We start from the raw sequence: 15293 nt of genomic DNA, 5'->3' as shown, positions 1-15293 counted from the left end.
CCAGTAGTGGTACAACATATGAAAAATAAACCCCAGGGAAAGAGACTAAAACAGAGATAAAAACTCTGGTGCTCTAGGATTCGATAGCTGTGGACATACTGTAAAAAAAAAAAAAACAAAGATGATTGAGGAGGGTTTAAAAGAAATATTTTTTCTGTTTACTTTACATTTTAAAATTCTCTTCCCCCACAGTTCTAGTTATTAAAAAACTTTTATTGGAATGCAAAAGATCATCCCACACAGCCCTATTCTGGGTAATTGCCCTGTCCACTGTAAAAAGACCTTGCTGGACTAAGGAAAAAACAAACAAACAACAAAACCATCAACAGCATGTTAGTTACACGAGCAAGACCAGCAAGTTGTAGCTAGTCAACCATAATGAACACTACTTTTATTGAGGTTGTCTGCCCATTTCCGAAAAAGAGCTGAAAATCTCAATTTCTGATATGGCATTGATCTAAAGATCAATACTTAGACCTTAAAATTATTATGGGACAATGTGGGTTTATTGTTTGTATTGTACATTTAGCAGTACAAAGTACATAGAAGCAGAACATGTTATTTTTCTGTTAGATTTTGTAAATAATCATAAAAAGGATAATCATTCACTTTAAAAAAGAAGGCAACGAGTCTATTGTGACTTTTGTTTTTAAAAGGTTTTTGTACACATTTCTGTATTTATCTCATCACAGCTACCTGCCCTCAGCACTCAGGTGTCTATATAAACACAAGCTTATTTAATAGCTAATTAAGACAAGATAATGGCTGATTTATGCCACAAAGCATTCTGTCCTGATTACATGCACAAAAATGCAATTATTCTAGCATATTTCTACCATATACAGTTTCAATATTACTTAAAATAATTAGTTTTAGCTAAAACTTGACCTATGTTGATAACTTTAGATTGAATAGATAATTAGTTGTATTTGTTTTTTTGTCTAGTGGCATAGTTCAGAATTTATTTCGGTTTACTTTTGTGTACAATAAAAAAATAGGTGTTGCACTTTTGCATTTTAACCAGTTTAAAAAGTGATAGTTAAAATTCCCCAAAAATATATACTATTATGCTATTTTACATGTACATTTATCACCTGTTTGTTGCAGTGGTTACGTTATTGCTCGCAAATAATTATATTTTTATTCATAAATTTCATAATTTCAACATAAAACTCTCTTTAAAAATATATTTTTTTAAATTCTCTATATGTTTTTTGGTCTATCGTGCTATTCACAAGGGAGACCGGGAAAATCAGAATGCAACTCCTCGCGATATGTTGAACTTATGATGTTATCTGATACAAAAAGAAAGGATTCTTGTTTTCATTATATGTTGCTTTCAATTGTATATTTATTTTGAAAAATTTTTCCACGAGTCACTGAAAATACATGGTTGAATAAGCTCTCTTATATGGACTAGCAGGCTGCACAAAATTCATTTTCTATATCAATCTTATAGGTAACTTTCATTGGAAAAAGCCCTAAAATAGCCATTGTGGTCACTGTTTTCTAGGTTACCATTGTACTAGCAGTTCTGAAGTGAATAATTTAAGATTAATATAAGGAATTGTCTTCCGGTCATGGTTGTCTAAACTGTCAGAGAAGTGTTTATTGTATGTTATATATTACCACCATCTTGTGAATAACAGTGCCCTAAAAAAAGCTCTTCAACATTTTGCTCAGCAGTATGCTTAGATCGTATGAAGTGTTATCTGTTTCATTTAAAACATCTAGCTAATGAATAAACATAAATGTGCATGTTCTAATTACACCTATTCAGATCCAAAAGGAAGAAATGATTTATTATTACTGACTTATTCTTCTTTGCCCCATGTTTTCCCTCGTTGTCCAATTCTGCAGAGTAATGGAATATCAAAGTGATGCTATCAAAGGCAGTGTCTTGCCATTTTCCAATGCCTCACAATGGATTAAAGCATGTAGGTTTCAGAAGAAATATATCAGTCTGAATAAAAATTTTGATCACTATGGATGCCAAAGGTAAAGTGTTCAGACAGAGTCATTACTTACATTTGCGTCAACATTCTCCCTCACATTCCTATTTTTTGCTTCACATACACGTCAAAGAATGATCACTATCTATTATACAGTGGCTCCATGCCATTCCTACAGAGATTCTAAATAAATGATCATGGATGCCCTTTAAAGTGAATATCACTGCCCATATTATCACTGGCATGGTAAATATAAAATCAAACCCTGACACATCTAATGTTCAGTAATCCGAACAGATGGCAGTGTGACTTTCACTAATATTATCTGTGTACCATTAGTCACAGGAGGAGGTGTATTCATTTTATTTTCGTTATTGTATTTGTATGTAATGTGTTTTAGGAATAACTGGTAATTACTGAAAATTAAAGCGTTGCTGCAGCAATCTGTTGACGTAAATAAATATTGTATTTGTAAATCTCTGGTGCATGAATGAGGAAGTCAAAGGTATTTAAATCATGCTTAACTTAATAAACTTGCTTCATCCATATGAACACTAATAATTAGCTCATTTTTTTGATGGGGCAGAATTTAAAATCCAAAAATAAGAGCTAAATTGGCTTTTTAAAATTTGACTGGCAAAAGGAACTGCAACTGGGGATAATTTGATGTTTGTTAAAAAGGAAATCACAAATCTTTAATCATGCCAGGGTTGACTAATTGCACATGATTGAAATGATCACATCATTATTCCAGATGTGTTTCAAGAAAGTCTATGCCCTCATCACTGCATTAGAAACAGCAATTCATTCCGAGTCATTGTACCAGAATTCACCGAACTGAAAAACTGTGTGTAATTTTGTAGCACTCATAATACATTATGCTGTCATTTCTACAAATATAATTATTAATAGATAAATAGAGATATTTGATAGATGACCTGGCAATTGACACTAAGTCTTGTATCTGAAAGTGGTGTTCATGAAGACAGAACCGTAACATAAAAAGCAGGCATAGTAAATTATAATAAGGTTTTATCAGAGTTAATAGTGGAGATAGTCCACAGAGATATGTGGGAGACTCATGCACAGCTGCTGGACAACAGTCCCAGTAATGAAGGTGAAAAAAATCACAGGCTTTTTTTTGGAGATTTTGTAGTGACTCATCAGGCTCACTAAAAGACCCTGGAAAAACAGATGGTGTACAGCATAGGGTTTAAGTGGCTTCATGTCCTTAGAGCAACTGATATTCTGCTTTTTTTGGCTGCAGCAGGAGGGTTAAAATCTTTCAGTTACTTGTAGATACAATAAATCACTCATTTAAAGACATTAAGATTTAAATATACATGAATTTGTTTGCTATCACTTATACTCACTGAATATAGCAAATATAGTTCATTGCAAAACTCAGGGGCTATCCATAAGAAAAATTGGTTTTGTGACAATAAAGAATAGTAAAAGGAGCTGAAAATTTGGAATGGCGCACTTCGGAAACTGGTTTTGGAAAAGTAACATGGCTCACAGCTCCATCCAGTGGTATAAGCACATCAAGAAAAAAGGTTACAATGTCTTTGTTACTGAGGATTTCTCCTTGTAGCTATAATTCTGATTAACAATAAGTCTGATCAAATGTTAAATTAGATATTTTTCTTATATTATAGAAAAAATGAAGCCTGAAACACATTCAAGAAACATTCATGCTCAGAAAAACAAACAAACAAACAAACAAATCATTATATGCCTTCACTACTTCAGTACCTGTAAAAGATAAAAATACTTAAAAATAAAAATAAAAGTGTGGATTACAGTATGTCTAGTGAACTGATATGTAAATCCTATTTAATTTACATTTATTAAATTAAATTATATTTTGAAAATATATTTTTCATGGCATAAGTGGAGGTGTCTAACAGATGTTAACTGATGGCGACTGATGGTGCGGATAAAAAATGGCTACTATTTAACTATTTTAACAAAATGAAAATTAATTTGTGCTCTGAATATAAAATAAAAACCACAATGTAAAAGGTTGCCCTTATATAAAAGGTTGTCCTAATTGACTAATACAGTAAACAACTTTGTTGTTTGTAGGTCACGGTGAACTTTCAAGACGGCTCCAACCGGATCTTGCCTGGGAAAGCTTTTGAGAAGGATTTTTGTGCTCCATGTAGGAGGCCTGACTGATGAAGAAAAAAGAATCAGTTTGGCAACCATTCAAAACAGCAAAGCAGTTAATCTAGTAGTTAATCAGCACATGTTCTCACCTCCAGAAGGGTGTGAAGGTGTTAGCTACTCTCAGGCTTTTCAGTGACAGAAACATTTCAGGTAGCCAGACATTCACAGTGCTCTTTGACAAGAAATTGTTTAGGAGATTTTTCTTTTTTTTACTAATGCCTACCAATAATACAATTCAATTCCATTTATTTTTATTTGTATAGCACTTTTAAAAATGAACATTGTCTCAAAGCAGCTTTATACAAATAATGTGCTGATAAAAATGAATAAGATGATCTTTACAAGTGTAAGTTTGTCCCTGATGAGCAGGTTGGTGGCGACTGTGGCAAGGAAAAACTCCCCGAGATGGCATAAGGAAGAAACCATGAGAGGAACCAGACTCAAGAGGAAACCTCATCCTCATCTGGGTGACACTGAATGTCCATTTATTAGAGATAAACGATGTTAAATATTCTGTTGAGATTCCTCAGAATGGATAGTACATATAAAAAAGAGAAAATGAATGAGAAGATAATGGTGATATTGTATTATATTATATTATGGAAAGAAGAAAAATATGATAAATTGCATTCTTAAGGCGAAGCATATGCTCAGACTTGAGTGAAGTCAGGAGTTGCCATATAGCCACACAGTGCTTCAGACAACATATGGCCAGAGTCTTCACACATTTTAATGGAAAAGAATCACAGCATATCAGATAAAACACTGGACTGATTAAAGACATGGATTTCTTATTACACGTTTTAACGAAGTATTAAATTCAATTTCATGTCTTGATTGTTATCTCTATAACCACTGATTACCGTAAGGATATGAGGAGCAATCTCATTTCCTTTTGTGATCATCATCTCCAGTCATAATGAAGAGAAACCTCCATGACTGACAGGGTTTTACAGACATCACTGAGCAATTTCAGGATTGTTGTCAGCCCAGAAGATCTGAAAGCCTCATATCAAATGATCATTAAAAGTTTAGTAGAAAATCTCTCTTTTATGGCTGTTGGTTTTTAATTATCTGTATATAATTTAATAACAATTATTTTAAACAGTAAATGAAAGCTCAACATCTGATAATATGCTGTTGAGGTCACTACTGAACGGTCACTTGAAATGAACTCTTTGATTTTCTTACTTGAGAAACTTACTTTCTCTATTTTCTTTACATATATTTATATATTTCATCATTATCTTTTTCATTTTATCATCTTCATCTTCAAACAGCCAGTGTGATGTGGGATTTGACTTGTAATAAGCATGTGACTACCTGTTGCTGGCCAGATACAGATAGTGTCTGTATGCTCTACAGGTAGTCGTCGACTTACGACCTGTGCAACTTACGACCCTTCGACATTACGACCACAATCGCTAGCCGCGTCTTACGACAGTGCGTACCAGCTTCCGGCATAATTTCACAGTACTGTACATATAGCCTACTCTACTTACGACCAAAGTACGACCGGTCTGTCGGTCCCAATCGTGGTCGTAAGTCGACGACTACCTGTATATGCCTAGATATGCTCTATTCTGCACTGGCAGTTTAACAACACTAGTAGGTGCTAAAGTCCAGCATGAGAAAAATATTGGACTCCGTTTTCACCCCCATAACGTCCATGCAAAAAACAAGCTTAAGATGTGTTGTAAATAGCATTTTTAACACCAGAGTTAGCTATGTAAATTATAGTGTTCGTAATGTATCAGCTAAGTGCAATTGATGGCAAATAGACCATCTATTTGTTAACTATGAAATGATAACATTAAATTAGATCTTGTCTTTTATTCCTCTCGTGCTGAATTCACAATGTACACATTTGGTCGTTGTTGTTGTAGTTTTAATTTTCGTAAAGTATTTTGAGCACATTTATGTGTATATATGTGTGGTCAAACTGTAAAAACAAAACAATTCACAATTACTATCCAGTATTGTTCACACCACCAATAAAACTTCTATATAAAATTCTATGCTTATAAATGAAAACATAATAATTCCTATAATGCTAATACCACAAATTTTCATGAAGAATTACGTATAACGTAAATGTTTTAGCAAGCAATATAAAAAAACAGTAAATGTCTACAAAGACATTAAACCACAAGTGTATAACATTAGCCGTGTGCGCTATGGCGCTAATTGCAAATAGCGATCTACATATCAACATATCAGAATTCAATCTGTAATCAATACACTTAAACATGTGAATTACTCCCACGTTAGGAATATAGTTTTAAATTTTAGTTTCAACTTTTTTTCTAAACTATCACATGTCCCCCAGAATCATCCTGCTTAAAGGGGCAGCACCCAACACTATTCTTTTGTAGACGTGGTGTTAAAAGGTACTTTAAGTTTAATTTGGCACCAATTACATCAACTTAGTTTTCAACTGAGTTGTTTGTTCTTGTTAGTTACAGTTAAATATATCTAAGTCAATTATTTAAATTACAGTGTCACAAATTTTTTAAAAGATTTGTTGGAAATTAGAAACATGTTGTAATGCTGTGCTCCATCCATAGCATTTCAATGATTTTGCAACTGCATGATATAAAACTTGAGCTTAAGTTAAAATCAAATAGCTCCTCCTAAAATGACTAATGACGTGTGTTTCTATGGCTGTGAAGCAACAAAGAACATATCAGGTTACTAAAGAATTTAATTATTTGTTATAATTATCCTTTTATAATACAGGCCCTACATTGAACATTCTTGAGGAAGCCCAAGAGCTCAGCTGAGTGTTAACTGTAGAGTAGTGACTGAGTTATTCACACCTTTAACACTGCCCAGATGCTCTAAATCTTTCATCAATTGCCTTATCAAAAACTTATAGAGATCATGTTCTGGAGTTTGGATTATTTGTGCGATGTACTGGGACTTTTCTGACACAGGGAAAATAATTGACATGTTTTAACATAAAGGAATTGTGAATGTATGTAATTAGCTTTGATTACTGAAGTGCATTAGTGAAATTAACTGAGGCTGTTCTGATGCTCCGAGCAGCATGGTCAGATGAGTCATGAGTCTGACTGATGTAAAGTGTGTCAGGGACAAGCTTTTTGTATACAGTGCCTCAGGGTTATCTCTTTCCTGTGTGGGTCTCCTAGAATGTAATCTGGTTTGTTCCAACCCACTCTAAAGAGACACAAATTGATTTAATAATGTAAGATGCTCTAGATATTTTAATCTTTCACTTGCACTGAAAGCTCACTGTTTAATTAAAGATTCACACTATCAAAACTAGTATATATTAGTATATTGGATGACTCACTCAACTCATTTCATTGAGACCTTCTATCTTTGCTTCACACTCTAAATATCTTCCCAGAAAGTATGCTTGCCATACCGAGAGTACAAAATTTTATATTTAGAACCTGTTATATGTAAACAGCCTTGAAAAAAGTAAATATATACTATAATTCTGTTTATGGTCTGGACAACACCACTGGTGTAAACCCACCTCCCAACTCCAACAAAGAAATTTCCAGGCAGCAAAAGCACTTCTTGACAAAAAAAAAAAAAAAAAAACCTAATTGAGGATAACAGAATTATATATTTGCCTTTACCACTTTAGACTCTTTGCTCTTGGCCTGCTTTACTTGAGTTTCAGAATTCTTGTCTTGATCCCCTCTAATACACTGTTTTTGTTGATCAACTAAACTGATGCATGTTTACTGTTTTCACTCAGCTTGCAAATTTTGTAGATTTGCCTTTTAAAAAAGTGGTGCATTTGAACATTATTAAAACGCTACCTTGTACACACAGGCTGCCCAGGTGCTTGTTCGGTTGTTTCAAGGCTCGACCAAGGACATTAGGATTATTTACTTTTATACACATATTTCCATGTGTTTGAAGAGAAACCTATTATTAATTAATTATTGATTTAAAAATGAACATAAGTACCAGGAAAAAAACTAAGTACTAAATTTTTTTTTTTTACAAAGTTGCACAGACTTAAGTCATTACAGCTATCATTAAGTAAAACTTTTTATTGATTTGCCATAATCAAACAAAAATAAACCAGCTATATGACATGCAGGTCTTTTTTTTCCACACCTTTATTATCTCATCACATGTCTAATATGATTCACACAGCAGTTCTCTTACGTCGTGCACAGAACATGGCAGTTTTTCCACCTCATCATTGTTTTGGGATTACTCACGCTCCTTTGTCTTTGGTGTTACTTCCTTACTTGGTAATGCTACAGTCCAGAGTATTTTTTTTACCTTATTTACCACCTTATTATTTATTTATTAATGTATTTTTTACAAAAGCATACATTTGGAAATATTTACTGCAGCTGAAAATATTTAGAGTACATTTACAATGTGTCTGTATGTGTACAGTATTTAGAACAAAAAATAATTACATTTTAAATACTGGTAACATCAGGGATATTAGTGGTTGTGCAAAATCAAAATAATTGTTTTGAAATGATAACTGGATATAATATACAAATGTAAATAAAAATCAGTAATAAGATTATTATTATTATTATTATTATTATTATTATTATTTTGAACAAATTCTGCCTCTACTGCCACAAACCTGTACCAGACCGTAGATCATTAAACTTTTAAATTTGTATTTTATTTCCATTCTATTTATTTTTGTAGACTGTACGATGTTTTATTAAAAACAAATACATAAAAAAAACGTTTTTGCTTATGCCAATTTCTTGAACTTATTTCAGGCACAGTTGTTTTCTAGGCATCGATGAAGCTCACACAGATTCTGCATCATGATGAGTAGACTTACATTTGCAATAATGAAATTAATAAATTGAATCATTAAATAATAATTGAATTTTATATATAGTATAATTTTTTTTTTGGTCTGCGATGAAAAAAGTATCTGGATCACTGCTGCACTGTAGAATCTTTTTTTGTTTCAAGTGTGTTTGCGGCATGTGACCTGTTGGGGGCGACAGCTGCTGCGACGTAACCGGGATTTATTTTAAAGAGTCGTAGAGGAAAGCAAGAATCTTGAACTTCCGTTTTCCGCTCGGCTCCCGCCCCACTCCGCCATCACCCAGTCCTGAACAATAAAGGGGATTAAAATAAAACCAAGAAAAACAGTTATGGGACCGCGGGGGTCTGACAGCAGCCTCTAACTAACCCATTGAGACTGTAGAGAATGATTAAATATGATGGGAAATGAGAGTGGAGGAGGTTCGGGCTCGGCTGATCAGCGGTACAGCCTTTTTTTCATTGACAATCAGCTGATGATGTTCAGGAGCCTCTGAGGGACAGAAGACTCGCGTGTCTCCAGGTTGGGAGTCCTAAAAAAAATCCGACATATTTTTTTTGGACATTGAGCGCTAAATATGTGTTTGTATATATACATATATCTGGTTTGATGTTGAAATGAAGATTGTTTTTGTTGACTGAAGAAAAGGAGCAGCATTTTTTCCTCATCAGGCCGGACACTCAGCTAGCTTTAGCTTTAGCTTTAGCTAGCTACAGCGGAGACATCACGGTAAGGACCCTCTTCTACCTCCCTAAAAATATGCATCACATCTCTGGTGTAATTATTTGCATTGCAGAGAACCCAGTCTGGTTTCTGGTGTTTAACTACATGACCATGTCTGCGGTTCTCAGGTACAGTGTGTACTTTTAGATGCACATATTGTGCTTTGACTTGACATTTTAATTCATGAGGCTGTTCACAGCTTTTGGTTTGTCAGCGCTTATGTCTCCTCCTCCTAACTGTTTTCGGATAAATCACGTTTCCTGTAGTGAGACTGATGTAGATTGTGGTGGAAGATTGACTAATAGTTGATGCAGATTAGTATTGGGTGTGGATATGAACGAGAAGCGATCAAGCAGCAGTGCAGGAGGCGGGACACCAATAAACCAGTGCAAGTGCGGGGGCGGGACATGTGCGAATGGGAGAGTGGTGTAGGGGGTGATGGATCAGGACGTTCTGCTGCAGATCTTGTCTTGGGAAGTAAAGCATAAAGAAATGATGGATCAGGAGTGGGAGCTCAGTGGTTAAGGTGCTGGGTTACTGATCGGAAGGTCGGGGGTTCAAGCCCCGATATCGCCAAGCTGTCACTCTTGGGCCCTTGAGCAAGGCCCTTAACACTCTGTGCTCCAGGGGTGGCGTATCATGGCTGACCCTGCGCTCTGACCCCAGCTTCTGAGCAAGCTGGGATATGCGAAGAACGAATTTCACTGTGCTGTAATGTATATGTGACAAATAAAGGCTATTCTATTTAGGCTGGGAATTAGATGGTTTGGGATATAATAGGATGGGATGTAATGTAATGGGATGGTTGGGATGTAATGGCAACAGTTGGGATGTGGAGTTACATTTACCACCCTGAAGTTAATTACTGTCCTATCAAAGCCCTTCAAGTGCTTTATTCCTTTTACACCACAGCCTACAAGTACAGTTTGGTATAAAAATAAGCCTAAATGTCCCTAGGTAAGAAAAAAAAGAATAAATCCCAGAAACATACATTGTCTTAAATTTTTTTTTCATAAAGAGCTTTAGAGTATGTTGCAATTACAGAGAACAGAGCTCTTTCCCCATCAAACGGTCTGAAAAGCTGCCCTCCTGTAGACTTTCTTCAATGTTTATAAGACAAATGCATTGACCAAAGCTCGGGTGTGGATTTGCTGCTTTTCCACAAAAATCCATAAAAGGAGGAGTTGTTTTCTTCTTAGAATGAAAATGGGTGTTGAAGCATCATCTGAAACTGACAAGAGAGACAAAACAAGATGTACAATTTTATTCTGTCCAGGTTCACCTCAGTACATTCCCTAGGATAATAAAGAATTAACAGCATATAATACACTTGTCATGACACATGTCAGGCTTTTTATTTTTTTCTAGTTGCATTTAATGTTTCGGAAAACAAGTATCTAAAGTACGAGACCAGAACCAGAAGTGCAAAATAAACAATGAGCCACACAAGCATTTAGATCCAAATATTAAACCGCGCTCTACTCTAGTAGCTATTCGTGTAGCAAAGCAGTCGACCTGCAAAAGAAAAAATACTTTTCAAATAAAGGCATATTAAATTTATTACCGATATTAGGACTTTGAAATAATTGTACAAGAAATTGCATGTATTTACAAGCAATTTTATTGAATGAGAAATTGTAGACAGTGTTTGCCCTCAAGGCTGTTGATGGTTATATTTGCAGAATTACAGATGGAAATCTAGTGTAATCAATACAGTAAATAATCAAGCCCCTAATGCATTATAATGTATCAACTGTTAGGCTTAATTGTATCTTATGAGTCCATATGTGAGTTTTTTTTTCCAGAATTCATTCTTATTGTCTCTCGTGATACTACACAACTCAAAGCTACCTCATTAACTGACATGCATCTGTGACCACTGAGGGAATTGTTCTCCTTAAAAAGAGACATAATCTCTCCAAATTATGTTTTCTTAAATGCATAATTATGCATAAAATTTTACACATCATACAAGAAGTCAAGTCAAAAAGCTTTTATTGTCATTTTAACCATATATAGCTGACGCAGTACACAGTGAAATGAAACAGTGTTCCTCCAGAACCCTGATGCTACATACAACCACAATCACAGAAACAGAAAACACAGGGCTAAGGACTAGTAAGTGTCCTCACCACATAAAGTGCATGTGTGCAACCTGGTGCAAACAGTGCAAGACAATACACAAAACACAAAATAGCCCTGCCAGTAAACCTGTTGTAAAGAGACAAAATGAACAGTAGCAAAAATGTAAACAAAATGAGAAAATAAACATCATGAGAGAGTCTTTTAGATTATCCTTCTAATCAGGGATTGGAACAGACTTGTAAAATACCTGAATGAATGTCATTTAGATAAAGATTTGGGAAAACAATTTTTTAAATTTGTGTAGTGATGAAAGTATTAGCATAAAAGTGACATGCTGCCGCAGCGCTCCTTGGGAAGTGACGAATATTCACTTCCATCACTATCAGTGGCCAATTGAAAGCTGTTAAGGGGGAATGTACTGTAGGAAAGTGTGAACTGAAGTAAAATTAGATCATCACAATTATCATCCATTAGAGAGGACACATCGATGATATTGATTTCCTAGTTGTTTAAGCAGAGTTTACCATTAAGTACTGCTTTTGGTGCCTGTTACATAATTATCACTACGGGATATGAAAATGTAGCATTTAACAAATGTTTACAATGTTTATTTAAAAACATGAATTATGATTATGTAAAAATGTACACTTTACACTCTGTCAAAATAATTATAGTCTAGACTTCAACAACTAATTCAATCATTTTTTTTCCACCGGTCAGTTTACAGTTTCTGTCTACTAGGTGTGCAAAACTCTCGTCTTTACACGATTTAGATTTGTAAAGCATCTACCCGATTTTGGCCAATAAATCTTCTCTTACAGTACAGTTACGATGCAATATTTATACATAGGGAAATGGTTACATTTTTGACTAACAATTAATATCAATAATTTCCTTATTAATTTAAATTAATCAATATTTTATAATTTAATTTATTAGATGTAATCAGTGTGACTGATTTTGTTCAGAATCTGGAGACTTGTTCATTTTCAAATGACGGTGATGTAGAAAAGGAGTTTTTTCAGAATCAGTATTAGGACTGTTTGCAAATCTTCTTTCGGCTGTTCCCATTAGGAGTCGCCACAGCGGATCATCCGTCTCCATACCCCCTTGTCCTCTACATCTGCCTCTTTCAACTAAACTATCTTCATGTCTTCCCTCATCACATCCATAAACCTCCTCCTTGGTCTTCCTCTCTTCCTCCTTCCTGGTGGCTCCATCCTCAGCATTCTCTTACTAAAATACCCCATGTCCCTCCTCTGCACATGTCCAAACCATCTCAATCTCGCCTCCCTCACCTTGTCTCCAAAACATCCTACATGCACTGTCCCTCTAATAAACTTGCTTCTAATCCTGTTTGCATATACTTTAATAAATGTTCTTTTTTTTCTGCACACTTTTTGACTGACTTTTATTATAATTGATTTATAATTGCGAATATTTGATTTATAATCAATAATAATTTATGATTATAGCTTTGATTAATTCTGTCATTGCCTAAGCATCCATTCAGACTGTTTGATCGTCCCTCTTATATCCTGCCTCCACAGACAGTCTTTTTACAGAATTGTCCATAGCGACATGAAGTGTTCAAGCGAAGATAATTATCATAAAGTTTTATGGTGTTATAAAGTATGTTTATGGTTCTTCCCCAAGTTGTGTCCCCAAAGTTGGAGGTATAATCCTGGATATTGGATTGTGGCTGTGGAGATTTGTGCATTCAGTCAGGAGACAGTCAGTGAGCTCAGTCCTCAAAGAGATCTGAATTGCAGTCAGCATTAGTGACTTTCAAAAGGTGTTCAGTTGGGTTGAGGTGAGGGCTCTGTGCAAGACACTCAAGTTCAACATCAACCTTAGCAGACCATGTCATCATGGAGCTCGCTTTGTACACGGGCTTTGTCCTGCTGGAACTGGTTTGGACCTTTTATTTCAATTGAAGAGAAATTGTTATGCAACAATACAATATACAATATTGTGTTTCCAAATTTGTGACAACAGTCTGGGGAAGAACTCCATATGGATGTAATGTATGAAATAATGACCATATGGTGTGTCATGTTTGTTTTGCATTTTTCTGATTTTAGGTTTAGTCTGATATTATCGTTTTGTCTAACATGTTCATAAAACAAAATCACAGCACTACAAGTTATAACCAGATAAATGTCATGCTTTTCAGAGGGCACTGTGTATAATTTATTTACCTCTAAATGAAATCTTTATTTTGAGTCTTGTTTGTTGAGGCCAAGTGGAGTTTCTGGTTTTGATTGTGGAAATCAAGTCTTAGTCAAGACAGCGAATATAAGAAGCTTAACGTATCTAAGATTTTAGAGTCTGTCCTTTTTATTTTTATAATTTTACTAAAAAGGTATTGCAGAGTTGGTACAGTGGTATCCTGTAGTGTATGCGTTAACAATAGTAATTAAACCGTTACTCATCATATGATCATATATGACTCTGTGAAGGCGCTGGCCATGCCATCGAGTGTGCGGGCCGGGAGTCTGAAGGACCCGGAGGTGGCCGAGCTCTTCTTCAGGGAAGATCCAGAGAAACTTTTTACAGACCTCCGTGAGATTGGCCATGGCAGCTTCGGGGCCGTCTACTTTGTAAGTATGGTTGATCGAGATTTCTGTTGGGAAATTAATGGCCCATCACCAGTGACAAAAACGAATGCTTTCCTTTGCATGTTTACAGGCCCATGACATCCGCACCAATGAAGTGGTGGCCATTAAGAAGATGTCCTACAGCGGCAAGCAGTCGAACGAGGTAAAAACTTAAAATGCATTCAAACTTTTACGTATGAGTTTTCAGTAGGATGAAATATTGATTTTATATATATATATATATATATATATATATATATATATATATATATATATATATATATATATATATATACATATATACATACAGGTTCTCTGTAGTAGTAATATTTGATTTGTTAGCATGACCATTGCTACATGTGTAAGAACAAACTATATAGGACTAACTAGATGCAACTTTAAGCAGTGTCTTCAGGCGGATTACTTGTGAAGAACTTAACAGCAAACTCGATACATGACCCGAACACTCTGTTCTCTCATTCATGTTCCAGAAGTGGCAGGATATCATCAAAGAAGTGAAGTTCCTTCAGAAGCTGCGGCACCCAAACACGGTGGAGTACAAAGGCTGCTACTTGCGAGAGCACACAGCATGGGTGAGTGTGTGGGAGGGAGGTATAGGGAGTTGTGTTTTCCAGAATAAAGAGTATAATGACGCAGTAGCGCCATTTCCTTTGACTGCAGAAGCTGTTTCGAATTTGTCCTGTGCTTGCTTAGACTGACCAAGTATTTCCCACCATTGTTCTAAGCTTGCGCTGATTTTAATCATTCTTGTTTTTCCTGATCGCACTTTACATTTTCTTATCTCTGAGGGTTATGAGTTTCAGAGAAAAAATGGCAAACTGTTGCACAAAGAACTATAACGTGCTCTGTCAAGTTAAAGGTTTATTTGTGTGCATCTAATGACTGCAGCTGCAGTTTATATCCGAAAATATCATAAGAGTAATACTGAAGAAACAGTGTCTGCAG

At 35.2% G+C, this 15293-nt stretch overlaps 1 protein-coding gene across 4 annotated transcripts in view; it reads left to right on the top strand.

The window, feature by feature from the left end:
* The first annotated feature begins 9177 nt into the window (after positions 1–9177).
* Positions 9178–15293, top strand: part of taok2b (TAO kinase 2b) — a 33574-nt gene continuing 27458 nt past the window's right edge. For 2 of the 4 annotated variants that reach the window (XM_046854881.1, XM_046854880.1), the window contains exons 1-4: positions 9178–9648; positions 14190–14330; positions 14419–14490; positions 14819–14920. In XM_046854881.1, coding sequence (XP_046710837.1) covers positions 14199–14330; positions 14419–14490; positions 14819–14920 — 306 coding nt within the window. In that variant the 5' untranslated portion in view covers positions 9178–9648; positions 14190–14198. The remainder of the gene's footprint in view (positions 9649–14189; positions 14331–14418; positions 14491–14818; positions 14921–15293) is intronic. The other 2 variants (XM_046854879.1, XM_046854882.1) reach the window with 2 other exon arrangements.

The sequence above is a fragment of the Silurus meridionalis genome, chromosome 7, assembly GCF_014805685.1.
Source record: "Silurus meridionalis isolate SWU-2019-XX chromosome 7, ASM1480568v1, whole genome shotgun sequence".
Classification (NCBI taxonomy): Eukaryota; Metazoa; Chordata; class Actinopteri; order Siluriformes; family Siluridae; genus Silurus; species Silurus meridionalis.
Note: the sequence above shows the minus strand (reverse complement) of the source record. Positions and strands in the feature narration are given on the sequence as shown.